This window comes from Electrona antarctica, assembly GCF_951216825.1.
Source record: "Electrona antarctica genome assembly, chromosome: 2".
In the NCBI taxonomy this organism is placed as follows: Eukaryota; Metazoa; Chordata; class Actinopteri; order Myctophiformes; family Myctophidae; genus Electrona; species Electrona antarctica.
In genome coordinates this window covers 1965819-1988290 of record NC_136807.1, presented here as the reverse complement: position 1 = coordinate 1988290, position 22472 = coordinate 1965819, and the positions used below count along the sequence as shown (strand labels likewise).

The 22472-nt window shown below is 44.2% G+C and overlaps 1 protein-coding gene across 3 annotated transcripts in view; it reads right to left on the bottom strand.

Moving 5' to 3' along the window:
- Positions 1-6727: 6727 nt before the first annotated feature.
- Positions 6728-22472, bottom strand: part of fkbp1ab (FKBP prolyl isomerase 1Ab) — a 21965-nt gene continuing 6220 nt past the window's right edge. Inside the window, exons 3-5 of one of the 3 annotated variants that reach the window (XM_079494431.1) lie at positions 19935-20047; positions 10070-10242; positions 6728-7343 (exon numbers count right to left, since the gene is read on the bottom strand). In XM_079494431.1, the coding sequence (XP_079350557.1) occupies positions 10114-10242; positions 19935-20047 (242 nt within the window). In that variant the 3' untranslated portion in view covers positions 6728-7343; positions 10070-10113. The remainder of the gene's footprint in view (positions 7344-10069; positions 10243-19934; positions 20048-22472) is intronic. The other 2 variants (XM_079494430.1, XM_079494429.1) reach the window with 2 other exon arrangements.

Genomic DNA, 22472 nt, shown 5'->3' with positions numbered 1-22472 from the left:
TTAACATATCCATTTATTACCCAGTCCTCCAGGTGTTAACATATCCATTTATTACCCAGAGTCCTACAGGTGTTAACATATCCATTTATTACCCAGTCCTACAGGTGTTAACATATCCATTTATTACCCAGAGTCCTACAGGTGTTAACATATCCATTTATTACCCAGTCCTACAGGTGTTAACATATCCATTTATTACCCAGAGTCCTACAGGTGTTAACATATCCATTTATTACCCAGAGTCCTACAGGTGTTAACATATCCATTTATTACCCAGAGTCCTACAGGTGTTAACATATCCATTTATTACCCAGAGTCCTACAGGTGTTAACATATCCATTTATTACCCAGAGTCCTACAGGTGTTAACATATCCATTTATTACCCAGTGCTACAGGTGTTAACATATCCATTTATTACCCAGAGTCCTACAGGTGTTAACATATCCATTTATTACCCAGAGTCCTACAGGTGTTAACATATCCATTTATTACCCAGAGTCCTACAGGTGTTAACATATCCATTTATTACCCAGTCCTACAGGTGTTAACATGTCCATTTATTACCCAGAGTCCTACAGGTGTTAACATATCCATTTATTACCCAGTCCTACAGGTGTTAACATATCCATTTATTACCCAGAGTCCTACAGGTGTTAACATATCCATTTATTACCCAGTCCTACAGGTGTTAACATATCCATTTATTACCCAGAGTCCTACAGGTGTTAACATATCCATTTATTACCCAGTCCTACAGGTGTTAACATATCCATTTATTACCCAGTCCTACAGGTGTTAACATATCCATTTATTACCCAGAGTCCTACAGGTGTTAACATATCCATTTATTACCCAGTCCTACAGGTGTTAACATATCCATTTATTACCCAGAGTCCTACAGGTGTTAACATATCCATTTATTACCCAGAGTCCTACAGGTGTTAACATATCCATTTATTACCCAGTCCTACAGGTGTTAACATATCCATTTATTACCCAGAGTCCTACAGGTGTTAACATATCCATTTATTACCCAGAGTCCTACAGGTGTTAACATATCCATTTATTACCCAGTCCTACAGGTGTTAACATATCCATTTATTACCCAGAGTCCTACAGGTGTTAACATATCCATTTATTACCCAGTCCTACAGGTGTTAACATATCCATTCATTACCCAGTCCTACAGGTGTTAACATATCCATTTATTACCCAGAGTCCTACAGGTGTTAACATATCCATTTATTACCCAGTCCTACAGGTGTTAACATATCCATTTATTACCCAGAGTCCTACAGGTGTTAACATATCCATTTATTACCCAGTCCTACAGGTGTTAACATATCCATTTATTACCCAGTCCTACAGGTGTTAACATATCCATTTATTACCCAGAGTCCTACAGGTGTTAACATATCCATTTATTACCCAGTCCTACAGGTGTTAACATATCCATTTATTACCCAGTCCTACAGGTGTTAACATATCCATTTATTACCCAGAGTCCTACAGGTGTTAACATATCCATGTATTACCCAGAGTCCTACAGGTGTTAACATATCCATTCATTACCCAGAGTCCTACAGGTGTTAACATATCCATTCATTACCCAGAGTCCTACAGGTGTTAACATATCCATTTATTACCCAGAGTCCTACAGGTGTTAACATATCCATTTATTACCCAGTCCTACAGGTGTTAACATATCCATTTATTACCCAGAGTCCTACAGGTGTTAACATATCCATGTATTACCCAGAGTCCTACAGGTGTTAACATATCCATTTATTACCCAGAGTCCTACAGGTGTTAACATATCCATTTATTACCCAGTCCTACAGGTGTTAACATATCCATTTATTACCCAGAGTCCTACAGGTGTTAACATATCCATTTATTACCCAGAGTCCTACAGGTGTTAACATATCCATTTATTACCCAGAGTCCTACAGGTGTTAACATATCCATTTATTACCCAGAGTCCTACAGGTGTTAACATATCCATGTATTACCCAGTCCTACAGGTGTTAACATATCCATTTATTACCCAGAGTCCTACAGGTGTTAACATATCCATTTATTACCCAGAGTCCTACAGGTGTTAACATATCCATTTATTACCCAGAGTCCTACAGGTGTTAACATATCCATTTATTACCCAGTCCTACAGGTGTTAACATATCCATGTATTACCCAGAGTCCTACAGGTGTTAACATATCCATTCATTACCCAGAGTCCTACAGGTGTTAACATATCCATTCATTACCCAGAGTCCTACAGGTGTTAACATATCCATGTATTACCCAGAGTCCTACAGGTGTTAACATATCCATTTATTACCCAGTCCTACAGGTGTTAACATATCCATTCATTACCCAGAGTCCTACAGGTGTTAACATATCCATTTATTACCCAGTCCTACAGGTGTTAACATATCCATTTATTACCCAGAGTCCTACAGGTGTTAACATATCCATTTATTACCCAGTCCTACAGGTGTTAACATATCCATTTATTACCCAGTCCTACAGGTGTTAACATATCCATTTATTACCCAGTCCTACAGGTGTTAACATATCCATTTATTACCCAGTCCTACAGGTGTTAACATATCCATTTATTACCCAGAGTCCTACAGGTGTTAACATATCCATTTATTACCCAGAGTCCTACAGGTGTTAACATATCCATTTATTACCCAGTCCTACAGGTGTTAACATATCCATTTATTACCCAGTCCTACAGGTGTTAACATATCCATTTATTACCCAGAGTCCTACAGGTGTTAACATATCCATTTATTACCCAGAGTCCTACAGGTGTTAACATATCCATTTATTACCCAGAGTCCTACAGGTGTTAACATATCCATTTATTACCCAGAGTCCTACAGGTGTTAACATATCCATTTATTACCCAGAGTCCTACAGGTGTTAACATATCCATTTATTACCCAGAGTCCTACAGGTGTTAACATATCCATTTATTACCCAGAGTCCTACAGGTGTTAACATATCCATTTATTACCCAGAGTCCTACAGGTGTTAACATATCCATTTATTACCCAGTCCTACAGGTGTTAACATATCCATTTATTACCCAGAGTCCTACAGGTGTTAACATATCCATTTATTACCCAGTCCTACAGGTGTTAACATATCCATTTATTACCCAGTCCTACAGGTGTTAACATATCCATTTATTACCCAGTCCTACAGGTGTTAACATATCCATTTATTACCCAGTCCTACAGGTGTTAACATATCCATTTATTACCCAGAGTCCTACAGGTGTTAACATATCCATTTATTACCCAGAGTCCTACAGGTGTTAACATATCCATTTATTACCCAGAGTCCTACAGGTGTTAACATATCCATTTATTACCCAGTCCTACAGGTGTTAACATATCCATTTATTACCCAGAGTCCTACAGGTGTTAACATATCCATTTATTACCCAGTCCTACAGGTGTTAACATATCCATTTATTACCCAGAGTCCTACAGGTGTTAACATATCCATTTATTACCCAGTCCTACAGGTGTTAACATATCCATTTATTACCCAGAGTCCTACAGGTGTTAACATATCCATTCATTACCCAGAGTGTACAACTGTTACCAAATCATTTGTTTTTCCATTTGTACACTGTTAGCGTTAACAGGAACACTGAGGATTTTTACGGTGTAGCAAATATGTCAAATCAGCAGCAACGGCCACTATGTGACAGCTAGGCAGGCCAGGCCAGAATTTATTTTCCTCATTTTAAACACAATTTAAAACTATTTTGTATTTGTGATACAAAAGCACTAGGATGCCAGACTGTGTGTCAGCATCAGGTCTTCTATACCACAACACAGGGTTCATGTATTGTAGGCAGTGAGGTACTGTACTATAGTGACACTGACTAGAACACAGGGTTCATGTATTGTAGGCAGTGAGGTACTGTACTATAGTGACACTGACTAGAACAACACAGGGTTCATGTATTGTAGGCAGTGAGGTACTGTACTATAGTGACACTGACTAGAACAACACAGGGTTCATGTATTGTAGGCAGTGAGGTACTGTACTATAGTGACACTGACTAGAACAACACAGGGTTCATGTATTGTAGGCAGTGAGGTACTGTACTATAGTGACACTGACTAGAACAACACAGGGTTCATGTATTGTAGGCAGTGTGGTACTGTACTATAGTAACACTGACTAAAACAACACAGGGTTCATGTATTGTAGGCAGTGAGGTACTGTACTATAGTGACACTGACTAAAACAACACAGGGTTCATGTATTGTAGGCAGTGTGGTACTGTACTATAGTGACACTGACTAGAACAACACAGGGTTCATGTATTGTAGGCAGTGAGGTACTGTACTATAGTGACACTGACTAAAACAACACAGGGTTCATGTATTGTAGGCAGTGAGGTACTGTACTATAGTGACACTGACTAAAACAACACAGGGTTCATGTATTGTAGGCAGTGAGGTACTGTACTATAGTGGTACTGTACTATAGTGACACTGACTAGAACAACACAGGGTTCATGTATTGTAGGCAGTGAGGTACTGTACTATAGTGACACTGACTAAAACAACACAGGGTTCATGTATTGTAGGCAGTGAGGTACTGTACTATAGTAACACTGACTAGAACAACACAGGGTTCATGTATTGTAGGCAGTGAGGTACTGTACTATAGTGACACTGACTAAAACAACACAGGGTTCATGTATTATAGGCAGTGAGGTACTGTACTATAGTGACACTGACTAGAACAAAAATAAAACATTTACAGATAAACATCACACGGCCATACAGTAGCTTTGTCATTTCTCAGAGATAGAAAGTTGGCATCTGAAAAATAGATAATGGCCCGAGTTGTTACACAAAATAATTGCATTGATTCCTCAGCCCCCCCCTTTGTAAATTTCAGGCGTTCCATTGATTTGTTTTTCCCTCTATCTTAGGAAAAAAAACATCACTTTAAACTCCAATTGATGTGCGTTACCACAATACCTATCTTTGCACTGATCAACCTGTGTATGGCTTTACATGGAGGTTTAATGATTTGACAGGAGAAAAAGGCGAGGGGGGGGGGGGTGGGGGGTGGGTTCCAACAAGCCTATTTCATGCAAATGGGGCAATTAAGGTACACGGTAGTGTACAAAACTTAACATTTTGTAAACTCTTAAATTAACAAATTATTTTGCTATAAGTACTAGTATCCATGGGTGTGGACTGTGGTAACAATACTGAGGCACACAATAGTGACCAGATTTGACTGAGAGCCTGCCATCGCGCAAACACCAGCTTTTCACCAGAGGAGAAACACTTTTGTTTGTTTTTCTTTTCAAAATGAGTTAATAGCACAAGTAGACTCTTCACCTACTAGAGCATGTCTGAAATAAATGTCAAAGCTGAAATCAACATGTAAATATGAAATAAATACTTAAACATGTAGCTAGGTGTAATGTTAGAGTCCACAGAAGACATGTAAATATGAAATAAATGCTTAAACATGTAGCTAGGTGTAATGTTAGAGTCCACAGAAGACATGTAAATATGAAATAAATGCTTAAACATGTAGCTAGGTGTAATGTTAGAGTCCACAGAAGACATGTAAATATGAAATAAATGCTTAAACATGTAGCTAGGTGTAATGTTAGAGTCCACAGAAGTGAACCTTTCAAGCCTGTTTTCTCAACTCGCTGTTTCTCTGCAAGACATTACTCTATAAACCATATCTCCAAAACTGGTGGGTCAAACTGAACAACCAATATGTCAATTTGAAGCTATTATTCCCTGCTTTCACATGACGTGACGAAAACGAAAATTCAAAAAACTCCAACGGTAGCCCCTCAGTCACATTTAGTCACATTAAAGAGCAACCTGTGGTTGTCTTCTATGCCGATTCCTCGTGCCTAGATCATGTTTCAGTAACAATTATAGGAAAAGGAAAAAACACGACATCACCACCATTGAAAAAGGGTTCAACGCATCTATCCAACAATCCCGTTTCACACCATTAAGGCATCCCCACAAATCTCACAACTTGTCTTTTCACTATTATGTAATTCAACACTATAAGCCCTACTTAAGGGCCTTTCAACCGTGAAGCCATATAACGCGCCTATAGTTCATTTTCAATGAGACCGTATTTACGTGAGCGCGGTCCCGTGAATTTGTGCACATGCCCGCGAATCACCAGACTTGGATTCTGTTTAGCTTTTTTTTTTACGCTTGCGTTGTTGCACCCCTCTTGAGCAGACCTGGAGGAGACCTGTGTTGATCCAGACCTGGAGGAGACCTGTGTTGATCCAGACCTGGAGGAGACCTGTGTTGATCCAGACCCTCTTCAACAGACCTGGAGGAGACCTGTGTTGATCCAGACCTGGAGGAGACCTGTGTTGATCCAGACCTGGAGGAGACCTGTGTTGATCCAGACCTGGAGGAGACCTGTGTTGATCCAGACCTGGAGGAGACCTGTGTTGATCCAGACCTGGAGGAGACCTGTGTTGATCCAGACCTGGAGGAGACCTGTGTTGATCCAGACCTGGAGGAGACCTGTGTTGATCCAGACCTGGAGGAGACCTGTGTTGATCCAGACCTGGAGGAGACCTGTGTTGATCCAGACCTGGAGGAGACCTGTGTTGATCCAGACCTGGAGGAGACCTGTGTTGATCCAGACCTGGAGGAGACCTGTGTTGATCCAGACCTGGAGGAGACCTGTGTTGATCCAGGCAACAACGCCTGCGTTCCTCGCTTCGCGTTTGAAAGGCCTTTAGTCCTCTAATTTATCTTTTCCTGGCTTTTCATCTGAGAGAGGTTTTAGATATACAAATGTGTGCTTTTCATATTCTCTTGTACATTTTATTTAGTATATTTCTCAGGTACTATAGATCAAGCCCTCTAAAATGTCTCAATCAGTACATATTCTTAACTCTTACAAGAGATGAATGTCACTGCTAGTAGTTCATTGGTATTTTTGTAGTAGTCATCAAAACCATGCACGACCAACGTTTCACAAAAGACAAAGCAAAATACAAGTATAGCACAATTTCTTAAAAAAAGAAAGGAAAAAAAAGTTCAAGATTCGGAACATGGAGGTTTGTGAGGTTAATTATGGCCCATAATTGTGTTTTTTAAGAGTAAGAAATATGATGGAAAAATATATAAATAACTGAGTCACTGAGACAAAAATAACACAGATATTCATAGTTTGATAAAATAGTGACCATAATAAAAGTAGTGGAACAACTGACTCAAGCCTCTTAAAGAATCAATTGCAGACCTCTCCTATATCTTCTCTCCATGTCACCCAGGTAGGAAGTCACCTGGAAAGGCAACAAATGGAGGATAATATTACAATTTACATTTAGCAGACGCTCTTAATCCAGAGCGATTTACATTAAGCAAGAACAAAAAGCATGGCAATACATCACATACAGAAAAAGTAGTTATCATGAAACATGCGTAAGCTAAGAACGCAACAGTGGAGTATCTATATAATGAAGCTATACTATACTATACTATACTATACTATACTATACTATACTATACTATACTATACTATACTATACTATACTATACTATACTATACTATACTATAAAAGTCTGTATAAAATGCTATCTAAGTCTATATCTAAGGGGCTAGGGCTACGGGCCATGATGGAGTCTGAAAAGGTGGGTTTTCAGACTACGGCGGAAGATTGGGAGTGAGGCTGCAGTTCTGATTGTAATGGGAAGTGCATTCCATAGTTTTGGAGCCAGAAGGGAGATATTGTTAGGCACAGAGTCAAATTGCTGAAATGGACCATGTGGTGCATGACCGCCAGACAAGTGTTGATTTCGGCGACTAATACCAAGACGAAAAAGGTTTGTCGATGTCCCTTTTTTCACTGACGAAAACTAAATGGAAACTAAATGAAAACTATAAGATATGACGACAAAAACTAAGACTAAATGTATTGACAATTTCGTCAACAAATAAAAACTAGACTAAAATGTTAGGAAGGGACTAGTGGACAAGAGATCCACTATAAGTCATTTTACACTTGTAGATCGGCTATTTTCAGCAAGTGTAAAATCAGCCATTACGACTGCATCAAGGCCCGACAGACACATTTTAGTCGACTAAATCAACTGTAGATTTAGTCGACTAAAATCTTATGACATTTCGTCGACTAAAACTAGACTAACACTAAAACATTCCAGGTGACTAAAATGTGACTAAAACTAACTGAGGTTTCATTCCAAAGACTATGACTAGACTAAAATAGAAATGTGCTGCCAAAAACAACACTGCAATAAACATCCGCTATTTCAACATCCTTCCCACACCAACATTTAAAAAGGACTATAGAGCGTCGCAGCCCCGCCCCCTCTAGAGACCCGGAAAAGAATTCTCCGTTCATTTTCCTCATAGACTTTTCAGAAAGTATTTTATTCAAAGACGTTTACGCCGCGGACAAAGACAACTCTTGTCGTGACAAATCATGACAACAAACACAATGTTTTGGGCCGAACAAATAATTAGAAAGAAGAAAAAAACAGCAGGTTACAACACTTTTTTGTTTTTCTTCTTTGTAATTATTTGTTTGGTCCAAAATATTGTGTTTGTTGTCATGATTTGTCACGACTCGAGTTGGCTTCGTACGACGCTTATAAAGTCTTTAAATAAATTATTTTTGAAATGTCTATGAGGAAAAATGCATTGGGAATTATTTCCTGGGCCTGACCAAGGATAGTCTAAGAAGGATGAGACGCGAAGACCGTACGGGCGACGCCATGTTGCTTTGGAAGGAAAGAAACATGCGCAATGGGCTATATGCAGCCAACACTTCCGTGTTCAGCTTCCTTGGTCTCAACTGCGCATGTTTCTTTCCTTCCAAAGCAACATGGCGTCGCCCGTACGGTCTTCGCGTCTCATCCTTCTTAGACTATCCTTGGGCCTGGCGTCGTCATGAAAGGGGGCGGGACTGGGCCTGGCGTCGTCATGAAAGGGGGCGGGACTGGGCCTGGCGTCGTCATGAAAGGGGGTGGGACTGGGCCTGGCGTCGTCATGAAAGGGGGCGGGACTGGGCCTGGCGTCGTCATGAAAGGGGGCGGGACTGGGCCTGGCGTCGTCATGAAAGGGGGCGGGACTGGGCCTGGCGTCGTCATGAAAGGGGGCGGGACTGGGCCTGGCGTCGTCATGAAAGGGGGCGGGACTGGGCCTGGCGTCGTCATGAAAGGGGGCGGGACTGGGCCTGGCGTCGTCATGAAAGGGGGCGGGACTGCGGCGCTCTATACTGGCATCACAGTAACAACCTCTGTCTTCATTTAACATTTAAGGTGGTTGTACACTGGGCGCGTATTTCCGAAAACCGATGGAGAAACACCGCTAAAAATCCGAATTCGCATCCGATTCGCGCTCGGTGTGTGGATACCTTTAGGCCTGACGTCGAAATTAAAAAAATGTCTTCTAAATCCTGACAGTTTTCTGAAAAACCTGTTTCTATATCTATATTTCATGTCAAGGACCCCAAAAATGATATGTAATTGAAAATATGTCGTTCCAGGGACCTCTTAGAAGCAAAGATTTGAGTTGAAAATGTTCGCTCTGAAAGAATATATATTCAAAGACTTGCGCCACATTTTCACGATTTAAAAAAAATAGCAGATCTACAAGCTCATAGCACGGCACCGCGCGCTACGAGCTTGTAGAGCTGCTATTTTTCAATAGCTAAAGTATAACATAATGCTTAAACAACGTTTAAAAATTGGACATTAACACTGAATACCTGTCTGTGTATGAGACCTTCAAACTTACAACGCATCGCAATGTGAGCTTGTAGATCCATTTCCACTATTTTATTTAAGTATAAAAGTATTAAATATGTCAGTAATTTCTATGCATATTTAAGTTATTTGTCACATCTGCAAAACAGAAAAAGATTATTATTTCTTTGTGTGATTTGTGTGATGATCGTGACCCTAACAAGGACATGCTTGTATGATCGCATCAAAGGCTTTTGATATTGACTATTGAACTTTCAAAAAGTAATACAAATATACTTACATGAAATTAAAAAAATAAAATAAAAACCAGGCAGTGAATGGGTTTCATTCCAAGCTCAGGAGCTCCACGTCGAAGATGAGGGTGGCGTTGGGCGGGATGATGCCAGGGTGGCCCTTGTTCCCGTAGGCGAAGTCAGGAGAGCAGGTTATCTTGGCCCTCTGGCCTACACTCATCTGGAGAACAAGAGAGATATAGGCATATATGAACCAATGAGAAGAGAGATAGAGGCATATATGAACCAATGAGGAGAGAGATAGAGGCATATATGAACCAAGAGTCACAGAAGATTATCCCATTTTGACCTGAGATCAGATTCTAAAAATGTCTTCTACATCCTGACAGTTTTCTGAAAAAGCTATGTTTCTATGTCAGTCGATTTTTCAAAAATAGCAGACCTGCTATTTTGCAATAGCTAAAGCATGACATAATGCTAACACCAAAAGGGGTTCCCCCCCAAAATGGGTTATAGGACCACTTCACCACTTTTCAACCTATCTTCATATAATTGGTCCTCACCAATGTTCATGATAAAATACCACGATTCTTTTCCCACTCAGTCTGTGTCTCATAGGAAGGCTGTGGGCAGTTCAGAAACCAGTCTGTGTCTCATAGGAGGGCTGTGGGCAGTTCAGAAACCAGTCTGTCTCATAGGAGGGCTGTGGGCAGTTCAGAAACCAGTATGTGTCTCATAGGAGGGCTGTGGGCAGTTCAGAAACCAGTCTGTCTCATAGGAGGGCTGTGATCAGTTCAGAAACCAGTATGTGTCTCATAGGAGGGCTGTGGGCAGTTCAGAAACCAGTATGTGTCTCATAGGAGGGCTGTGGGCAGTTCAGAAACCAGTATGTGTCTCATAGGAGGGCTGTGGGCAGTTCAGAAACCAGTATGTGTCTCATAGGAGGGATGTGGGCAGTTCAGAAACCAGTATGTGTCTCATAGGAGGGCTGTGGGCAGTTCAGAAACCAGTATGTGTCTCATAGGAGGGCTGTGGGCAGTTCAGAAACCAGTATGTGTCTCATAGGAGGGCTGTGGTCAGTTCAGAAACCAGTATGTGTCTCATAGGAGGGCTGTGGGCAGTTCAGAAACCAGTATGTGTCTCATAGGAGGGCTGTGGTCAGTTCAGAAACCAGTATGTGTCTCATAGGAGGGCTGTGGTCAGTTCAGAAACCAGTATGTGTCTCATAGGAGGGCTGTGGGCAGTTCAGAAACCAGTCTGTGTCTCATAGGAGGGCTGTGGGCAGTTCAGAAACCAGTATGTGTCTCATAGGAGGGCTGTGGGCAGTTCAGAAACCAGTATGTGTCTCATAGGAGGGCTGTGGGCAGTTCAGAAACCAGTATGTGTCTCATAGGAGGGCTGTGGGCAGTTCAGAAACCAGTATGTGTCTCATAGGAGGGCTGTGGGCAGTTCAGAAACCAGTATGTGTCTCATAGGAGGGCTGTGGGCAGTTCAGAAACCAGTATGTGTCTCATAGGAGGGCTGTGGGCAGTTTCACCATCACCATTTTCTCGGCTCTCCAAAATCATGCGGGAAAATTGTGTTTTTGATTGATTGATTGAAACATTTATTAACAGTTTGCAGAATTACAGTACATTTCAAGCACAAACTCAATACAAAGGCTGTTAACTGTGAGTGGACGACCCAATTAAGCATTACACTTGTTTCCAATAGGGTCCACCATGTTCAATTCATCAAAAACATTTAGAGACGTACAAATAGACACTTCTATATAGACAAAGGACAGAACAGGAATTCATCATAAAGGAGGTAAAAAGGGAAAAGAAACCTATACAGTGAGGGAAAAAAAGGGGTGGGCGGTGGGGGGGATTCACGTTCATCTCCGTGGCCGTACCTTGAGTTGGCTTTGTGGCCGTGACCGTGTGAGAACGATGATGGAGCCATTGACCCTAACCCTAACCCTAACCCATTGCCGTGTCTCACCTGAATTTGGTTGACCTGGCTGGTTCAGAAAGGAGGGGTGTAACATCAACATCAATCAAGTCTTTTCATGCTTGGACAAGTGATCAAGAAGCTGTGCGAGGAGAACCATGGCGACAGAAAGCTCAGTCGCATCCTGCAGAACTCCTTGGCTGGGAACGCCAAAACCGTCATCATTTGTACCATCGCTCCTGCAACACTGGATGAAACCCTCGGCACCCTTCAGTTCACTAGTACAGCCAAGCACATGAAGAATGATCCTCACATCACAGACGTTTCTGAAGATGGGGCCCTGTCCCTATATCGTAATGAGATCCTTGACCTAAAGCGAGGAGGTCATCAGTTACCCAGACCACGGCAACAGAGAAGGATATAATATAATATAATATAATATAATATAATATAATATAATATAATATAATATAATATAATATAATATAATATAATATAATATAATATAATATAATATAATATAATATAATAATATTAATCTTTTTTGGAAAGGAGAGCCTACTGTCAGCTGTCCAGCAGTCCAAATATTATTAAATTAAATTTCAGAATGGTAGGCCTGAGGCCTACCATACCAAGCCTCAGGCCTGATGCCTACCATTGCGTGGCACATCTATGCACGGAATGTCTATGTTCACAGGCTTCTGTGTGCGGCCTAGAGGAGCATCTGAGCATGTGCTGCACTACAAGTCTTACACCATACACCGTTTGGGAAACCCAGCCATTGCTGTGTGTAGTGGTAAGCCTCCTCTTACTACCCTGTACAGTGTGTAGTGAGCCTCCTCTTACCACCCTGTACAGTGTGTAGTGGTGAGCCTCCTCTCACCACCCTGTACAGTGTGTAGTGGTAAGCCTCCTCTCACCACCCTGTACAGTGTGTAGTGGTGAGCCTCCTCTCACCACCCTGTACAGTGTGTAGTGGTGAGCCTCCTCTTACCACCCTGTACAGTGTGTAGTGGTGAGCCTCCTCTCACCACCCTGTACAGTGTGTAGTGGTGAGCCTCCTCTCACCACCCTGTACAGTGTGTAGTGGTAAGCCTCCTCTCACCACCCTGTACAGTGTGTAGTGGTGAGCCTCCTCTCACCACCCTGTACAGTGTGTAGTGGTAAGCCTCCTCTCACCACCCTGTACAGTGTGTAGTGGTAAGCCTCCTCTCACCACCCTGTACAGTGTGTAGTGGTGAGCCTCCTCTCACCACCCTGTACAGTGTGTAGTGGTGAGCCTCCTCTTACCACCCTGTACAGTGTGTAGTGGTGAGCCTCCTCTCACCACCCTGTACAGTGTGTAGTGGTGAGCCTCCTCTCACCACCCTGTACAGTGTGTAGTGGTGAGCCTCCTCTTACCACCCTGTACAGTGTGTAGTGGTGAGCCTCCTCTCACCACCCTGTACAGTGTGTAGTGGTGAGCCTCCTCTCACCACCCTGTACAGTGTGTAGTGGTGAGCCTCCTCTCACCACCCTGTACAGTGTGTAGTGGTGAGCCTCCTCTTACCACCCTGTACAGTGTGTAGTGGTGAGCCTCCTCTCACCACCCTGTACAGTGTGTAGTGGTGAGCCTCCTCTTACTACCCTGTACAGTGTGTAGTGGTAAGCCTCCTCTTACCACCCTGTACAGTGGGTAGTGGTGAGCCTCCTCTTACCACCCTGTACAGCAGGGTACCCCAATAGGCGGCCCGCGGGCCATTTGCGGCCCGCGGAGCGCCCCCTGGCGGCCCGCGGAAGAATTAAAAAAAAAATTGGGGGGGGTCCCAGATATAAATGGCATTAAATGGGGGTCAGTAGCCTATGCATGTCAAACTGGGCATCCTTTTCAAATGGGGTCCGGCAAGACCTCGACCTCACGCGTGCGGACTCGGCCCCCAGCCTGGGACCCTAGTCAAAATATGGCCCTCGAGGAAAATTAATTGGGGAACCCTGCTGTACAGTGTGTAGTGGTGAGCCTCCTCTCACCACCCTGTACAGTGTGTAGTGGTGAGCCTCCTCTCACCACCCTGTACAGTGTGTAGTGGTGAGCCTCCTCTCACCACCCTGTACAGTGTGTAGTGGTGAGCCTCCTCTCACCACCCTGTACAGTGTGTAGTGGTAAGCCTCCTCTTACTACCCTGTACAGTGTGTAGTGGTGAGCCTCCTCTTACCACCCTGTACAGTGTGTAGTGGTAAGCCTCCTCTCACCACCCTGTACAGTGTGTAGTGGTGAGCCTCCTCTCACCACCCTGTACAGTGTGTAGTGGTAAGCCTCCTCTCACCACCCTGTACAGTGTGTAGTGATAAGCCTCCTCTCACCACCCTGTACAGTGTGTAGTGGTGAGCCTCCTCTCACCACCCTGTACAGTGTGTAGTGGTGAGCCTCCTCTTACCACCCTGTACAGTGTGTAGTGATAAGCCTCCTCTCACCACCCTGTACAGTGTGTAGTGGTAAGCCTCCTCTCACCACCCTGTACAGTGTGTAGTGGTGAGCCTCCTCTCACCACCCTGTACAGTGTGTAGTGGTAAGCCTCCTCTCACCACCCTGTACAGTGTGTAGTGGTGAGCCTCCTCTCACCACCCTGTACAGTGTGTAGTGGTAAGCCTCCTCTCACCACCCTGTACAGTGTGTAGTGGTGAGCCTCCTCTCACCACCCTGTACAGTGTGTAGTGGTAAGCCTCCTCTCACCACCCTGTACAGTGTGTAGTGGTGAGCCTCCTCTCACCACCCTGTACAGTGTGTAGTGGTAAGCCTCCTCTCACCACCCTGTACAGTGTGTAGTGGTGAGCCTCCTCTCACCACCCTGTACAGTGTGTAGTGGTAAGCCTCCTCTCACCACCCTGTACAGTGTGTAGTGGTGAGCCTCCTCTCACCACCCTGTACAGTGTGTAGTGGTGAGCCTCCTCTTACCACCCTGTACAGTGTGTAGTGGTGAGCCTCCTCTTACCACCCTGTACAGTGTGTAGTGGTGAGCCTCCTCTCACCACCCTGTACAGTGTGTAGTGGTGAGCCTCCTCTTACCACCCTGTACAGTGTGTAGTGGTGAGCCTCCTCTCACCACCCTGTACAGTGTGTAGTGGTGAGCCTCCTCTTACCACCCTGTACAGTGTGTAGTGGTGAGCCTCCTCTTACCACCCTGTACAGTGTGTAGTGGTAAGCCTCCTCTCACCACCCTGTACAGTGTGTAGTGGTGAGCCTCCTCTTACCACCCTGTACAGTGTGTAGTGGTGAGCCTCCTCTCACCACCCTGTACAGTGTGTAGTGGTGAGCCTCCTCTTACCACCCTGTACAGTGTGTAGTGATAAGCCTCCTCTCACCACCCTGTACAGTGTGTAGTGGTGAGCCTCCTCTCACCACCCTGTACAGTGTGTAGTGGTAAGCCTCCTCTCACCACCCTGTACAGTGTGTAGTGGTAAGCCTCCTCTTACCACCCTGTACAGTGTGTAGTGGTGAGCCTCCTCTTACCACCCTTTACACTGTTCCTCAAAGTCCGTCCTTAGAAATCCAACATCCGGTGGAAAAATACTCCAAAAAGGAAAAGAAAGTTCTCCTTCTCCAGTGGTAGAAATCCAAAACGATCCAACGAACGAATATAGCAAGACTTGAGATAAATCCTCTTGCCTCTCAGTAGACTGTCTGTCTCACTCCACGCTGGCCTGTCGGTGCCGTGTCGTTAGTCAGAAGGTTCCTTGTTCCGAAATTACTATCCCTATCTCTAATCCTAACCTAAACATAACCGCAAGCACGGGAGCAGTGCATGTTCGGACTAACGGGACTTCGGATCTATGGGCAGTTCCCGGCCTGTCTGTCTCCTTCTCTGTTCACCTCCACTCTGGCCTGTCTGTCTCCCTCTCTGCTCACCTCCACTCTGGACTGTCCTATCTGGCCTATTCATAGTCTGGATTTTCGGTGGTGAGGTGACCACCGGAGCTGAAATAACGTTGAGTGGTGTGAGTAAAAACAGAGCGAAGGGCTGGAGTGGTGGCGGTGGTTTGCTCTTCACCGTGGCTCGTGACGTCATGTTGTAGTTCGGTGGTCACCTCACCACCGAAAATCCAGACTATGTATGAGCCTTATCTCTCTGTTCACCTCCACTCTGGACTGACAGAGTCAAAACTCTCCAGGTGGCCCAAACATTGTGATTGCCCATCACTCCATCAGCCACAGGTGAGCTGTGTGTGGGCGGGGTCTCTCAATCACTGCTTGTTGCCATAGTAACACATGCATCTCACTGGCTTCTTGTGGCATATATAGTCCAGCGGATAAATAGCAAAATCTCATAGAGTAGCGGATTGGTAGAAAATAAAATCTACCAATCAAAATTGAAACATTGCAAAGAAAAAAATACATAGAAACCATGTGACTCTGGGCACAGAGGTTACATGGTAACCTGGAGACTAGCATATGAACCAAGAGTCACAGAAGATTAATAATATATTATTAAAAATAATTATTAAAAAAAAAACCTGCCAATATCTTTTGCCTCGTGTTTCACAGAAATGTAATTACACACTATTTGTATCACTCAAAGATCATGATCTATTTGTATCACTCAAAGATCATGACCAAATATGTACACAAGGCTGACTTTAACCCATTCTGACCTGAGATCAGATTCTATAAATGTCTTCTACATCCTGACAGTTTTCTGAAAAAGCTATGTTTCTATGTTAGTCGTTCTTCGATTTTTCAAAAATAGCAGACCTACAAGCTCGTAGCGCGCCACTCGGTGGCGCGCTACGAGCTTGTAGATCTGCTATTTTTCAATAGCTAAAGCATAACATAATGCTAACACCAAAAGGGGTTCCCGCCCAAAATGTGTTAATAGTAAGTCAAGCCACATACCATTGTAGCCATTGTAGCGCCTCCCGCACCGAGAGTGGCTAGCTGAGACAGAGCAGATCAGAGGCACGAACGTAAAGACGCGCAGCTAGCCACTCTCGGTGCGGGAGGCGCTACAATGGGAAGTCAATAAGGAAGTCGAGGAAGTGAGGAAGAGAGAATCCAAAACGGCCTAACAAAGGCATCTGCGCCAAATGAAATTTCTCTCACGTTTCCGTTGTCTCCTATAGCAGTTTTATGCATCTTTTGAAACATCTCACCACCACCACCAGGCCGCAGCACGGCCTGAACGGAGGGTATAGACCATTATTTGTTTATTATTTGTTAACAAACATTATTTGTTTACAAACATTGGGTGACTGTTTCATGTAATCAATTCCCAACAGATCTCCAAACCTGTTGTTTTGGGGAGCGCTGGTTTCAGTCCATTCAACCTCCTCTTGTGAGTTGGCTAGTGAGATGCACCCTAGGAGGCATTTATACTTCAAAGCCCAACATGTATTGCGCACAGAGAACAGCTGATATACAAGCTCACATCGCATCGCAGATGCGACTGTTGTGAGCGTAGAGGTCTGTGTGCGCGACACCATTGCGGGACGAAGCATAAATTATACTTGATGGGCTGCAGGTGCGCGTGCAGCCGTGGACAAACAGGCTCTGCTGCCGTGATCATGAGCGCACCTCCCGTTCTTATGACAGCGACTGGAGGTGTGGTTTTGAGGACAACTGTTTTGAATTGCTATTATTGTTCAAACACAACAGAAACCAAGGACTATATATTTCAAGGGCGAGAGATCACAATAAAAATCCTAATCATTCTTCCTCCACACTGGGAGAAAAACAGCATCTGAAAGTTTGATGGGGCATTTTTTACACGTGAGTGCAGTTAGAACTTTTCCATTGCATCTTATGAGAGGTGGTGTTCTTCTGCTGCCGCGATGCGCGCGCATGCTGTTTCTTATCAGTGTGACGTCGTCTGATAAGGCGTCAATGTACATCTGCCTACCATAGCGCATGGAAGAAATGCACAGGGACCCTACGTAAAGCACAGGGACCCTACGTAAAGCACAGGGACCCTACGTAAAGCACAGAGACCCTACGTAAAGCACAGGGACCCTACGTAAAGCACAGGGACCCTACGTAAAGTTAAGTCCGAATTTCAGAAAAGCTTTACGGTTCCGAGAGGGGCTAATAGACAGCTATGTGTGTGGCTGTGTCCTTGGCTGTGTCCGAGCATGGAAATAGCGTTATATGTTCACCACCAAGTGTCACTGTTGCACAGCCTAACACACAGACACACACAGGCCAGGGAGAACGGCTTGTACAGTACAGTACAGTACAGTACAGTACAGTACAGTACAGTACAGTACAGTACAGTACAGTACAGTACAGTACAGTACAGTACAGTACAGTACAGTACAGTACAGTACAGTACCACTCATGGGTCTGATATTTTCTATTTATCTACTGTTGGAATTGAAGATGGACATCCATGCTTTATATTTTGTGCCATGCCAGTAATAACTTCAATGAGAGTGTTATAAAAAGATAATGTAATTAAGTGTAAATGAATATCCTTGCCCTCCATTCCAAGTTGTATTTCAGTCATTGATTATCTTGTGAAGATTGTTTTTAATACATAGTAAATTGGGTTATCGTGGAGGTAATCTGACACAATGTTGCAATGCACAAGAGGAAACATGGATATCTGGGTTAATTAAGAGGATACAAACTGATGCAGACTGCCCTGTCGCCCTGTTGATTTCGTTGACTAAAACTAAGTCGATGAACTAAAACTGTTCATCGACTACCTTTTTTCACTGACAAACTAAATGGAAACTAAATTAAAACTAAGCTATGATGACTACAACTAAGACTAAAGTAAATATACTGACAATTTCGTCAACAAATAAAAACTAGACTAGACCTAAAATGTTAGGAAGGGACTAGTGGACAAGAGATCCAGTATAAGTCATTTTACACTTGGTTGCATGCTGAAAATAGCCGATCTACAAGCTCACAACGCGTCGCAGAGCTTGTAGATCGGCTATTTTCAGCAAGTGTAAAATCAGCCATTACGACGGCATCAAGGCCCGCCAAAATACAATTTAGTCGACTAAATCAACTGTAGATTTAGTCGACTAACCACTAAGACATTCCGGGTGACTAAAATTAAAACTATATTCAAGAGACTATGACTAAAACTAAAATCAAAATTTGGCTGCCAAAAACAACACTGGAACACAGACATACCGGTACGAGCAACACACCCTCCTGGAACACAGCCATACCGGTACGAGCAACACACCCTCCTGGAACACAGCCATACCGGTACGAGAAACACACCCTCCTGGAACACAGACATACCGGTACGAGCAACACACCCACCTGGAACACAGACATACCGGTACGAGCATACACACCCTCCTGGAACACAGCCATACCGGTACGAGCAACACACCCTCCTGGAACACAGACATACCGGTACGAGAAACACACCCTCCTGGAACACAGACATACCGGTACGAGCAGACACACCCTCCTGGAACACAGACATACCGGTACGAGAAACACACCCTCCTGGAACACAGACATAGCGGTACGAGCAACACACCCTCCTGGAACACAGACATAGCGGTACGAGCAACACACCCTCCTGGAACACAGACATAGCGGTACGAGCAACACACCCTCCTGGAACACAGACATAGCGGTACGAGCAACACACCCTCCTGGAACACAGACATACCGGTATGAGCAACACACCCTCCTGGAACACAGACATACCGGTACGAGCAACACACCCACCTGGAACACAGACATACCGGTACAAGCATACACACACAGACATACCGGTACAAGCATACACACACAGACATACCGGTACGAGCATACACACACAGACATACCGGTACGAGCAGACACACCCTCCTGGAACACAGACATACCGGTACGAGCAACACACCCTCCTGGAACACAGACATAGTGGTACGAGCAACACACCCTCCTGGAACACAGACATAGTGGTACGAGCAACACACCCTCCTGGAACACAGACATACCGGTACGAGCATACACACACAGACATACCGGTACGAGCATACAGACACACCCACCTGCACGACGCCCTCCTCCCAGCCCCGGATCACCTCCTGCTTGCCGATCTTGAACCTGAAAGGCTTGTCCCTCTCACGGGAGGAGTCGAACTTACGCCCATCTGTCAGGGAACCTGAGAAAGGAGACAGTTGGGAAGGTGAGAACCAAAAAAAAATGTAGACAAGGCTAGGCTGGTGCATGTCTGTTCTAGTGTGTGTGTGTGTGTGTGTGTGTGTGTGTGTGTGTGTGTGTAGTGGTAGTAATATAATACAACAGACAGGATTGTTCAAGTTCTGCACAAACACTGTCTATTACTCAATCTAACGGACAGACAACAGTAACTATGCTGTGGTGGATTTATGTAATAAACCCTGTCTGTTCTTCTGTAATAAACCCTGTCTGTTCTTCTGTAATAAACCCTGTCTGTTCTTCTGTAATAAACCATGTCTGTTCTTGTGGAAGGTTAGCCTACAATTTACAATGTAGGCATTTAGCAGACGCTCTTAATCCAGAGCGATTTACATTAAGCAAGAACAAAAAGCATGGCAATACATCACATACATAAAAAGTAGTTATCATGAAACATGCGTAAGCTAAGAAAGTAACAGTGGAATATCTATATAATGGAACTATACATATAAACTATACATATATACTATACTATGCTATACATATGTACTATGACGTGCTATGACTACATACATACAATGCAATTCTAGTGCTGTCTACATAACATGCTATAAGTCTGTATCAAATGCTATCTAAGTCTACAAAAAGTGCTGTCTAAGGGGGTAGGGTAAGTGCTACACTCAGCATAACAACAGAATAACATTCTAGAAAGATTTAGCACGGAAAATAAATATATCTGCAAGCAGGCAGCCATCTTTCCTGCTGTGTGTGTAGTGAGAGGTGTGTGTGTAGTGAGAGGTGTGTGTGTAGTGAGAGGTGTGTGTGTAGTGAGAGGTGTGTGTGTGTAGTGAGAGGTGTGTGTGTGTAGTGAGAGGTGTGTGTGTAGTGAGAGGTGTGTGTGTGTGTAGTGAGAGAGAGAGGTGTGTGTGTAGTGACTAGTGAGAGAGGTGTGTGTGTGTAGTGAGAGAGAGAGAGGTGTGTGTGTAGTGACTAGTGAGTGAGAGGTGTGTGTGTGTGTGTGTGTGTGTAGTGAGTGAGAGAGAGAGGGGGCAAATGAATGGATTCCAAGGATCTCAGAAATAGCCGCTGCAGCTGTCTGTCTCTGGGATAGATGGCACGGCACACTCACACACACACACACACACACACACACACACACACACACACACACACACACACACACACACACACACACACACACACACACACACACACACACACACACACACACACACACACACACACACACACACACACACACACACACACACACAGAAACAGGGCCATTTCAGTCCCCAAATATGCATCAGTCCAAAGGATGTATCCACGTTAAAACTGTGTGTGTGTGTGTGTGTGTGTGTGTGTGTGTGTGTGTGTGTGTGTGTGATGCAGCTGTGCACATCAGCGGGCGATTGGGAGGGAACTGGCATTATAATAATCCAGACTGTGGCATCGATCGACCCTGCATGTTCTGTCCCTCTCTCTCTGGATGTCGAGATAGACCCTGCATGTTCTGTCCCTCTCTCTCTGGATGTTCTGTCCCTCTGCATGTTCTGTCCCTCTCTCTCTGGATGTCCAGATAGCACAATGACATTATCCACGAGAGCTGACAGGTTCCCTCTCTCTCTGGATGTCCAGATAGAACAATGACATTATCCACGAGAGCTGACAGGTTCCCTCTCTCTCTGGATGTCCAGATAGCACAATGACATTATCCACGAGAGCTGACAGGTTCCCGTCAAAGCCCATCGCTGAGCGGAGCAGCAATCTGTTCACAACTCTGCAGACCTTCTCAGGAATTGCTGTCAAAAGGACATTGGGAATCGGGGGCACCCGCTGGCCTAGCGGTCCAGGCGCATCATGCCACATATAGGCTCTGTCCGCGTTGCGTGTTCGAGTCCCGTTCATGACGACCTTTACTGCATGTCTCTCCCCTTCTCTCTCTCTCTCTCCCTCTTTCCTGTCAGTCTTCACTTGATACTATCAATAAAGGCACAAAAGCCAAACACCAAATCTTTTTAAAAAAAAACAGACAATTGGGATCGCTGTAAATTTGCAATTTTTAGGTCAATCTGAAATCTGAATACAAACAAAAGGCTCTTTATAAATAATGTCTTCCAACAGCTTGTTGTTTCAAGTGTTTTATCCAAGCGACCAGGCTTTGTCTACTGTATTATAATTATAATCGTTTAAAGGGCCTTGCAAACGTGAAGCGAGGAACGCAGGCGTTGTTGCCTGGATCAACACAGGTCTCCTCCAGGTCTACTCAAGAGGGGCGCAACAACGCAAGCGTAAAAAAAAAGCTAAACAGAATCCAGGTCTGGTGAGTCGCGGGGGGGGGGGGGGGGGGGGCGTGTGCTGCACATAACGAGCACGCGCGCAACAAATTCACGGGACCGCGCTCACGTAAATACGCTTGCGTTGTCGCA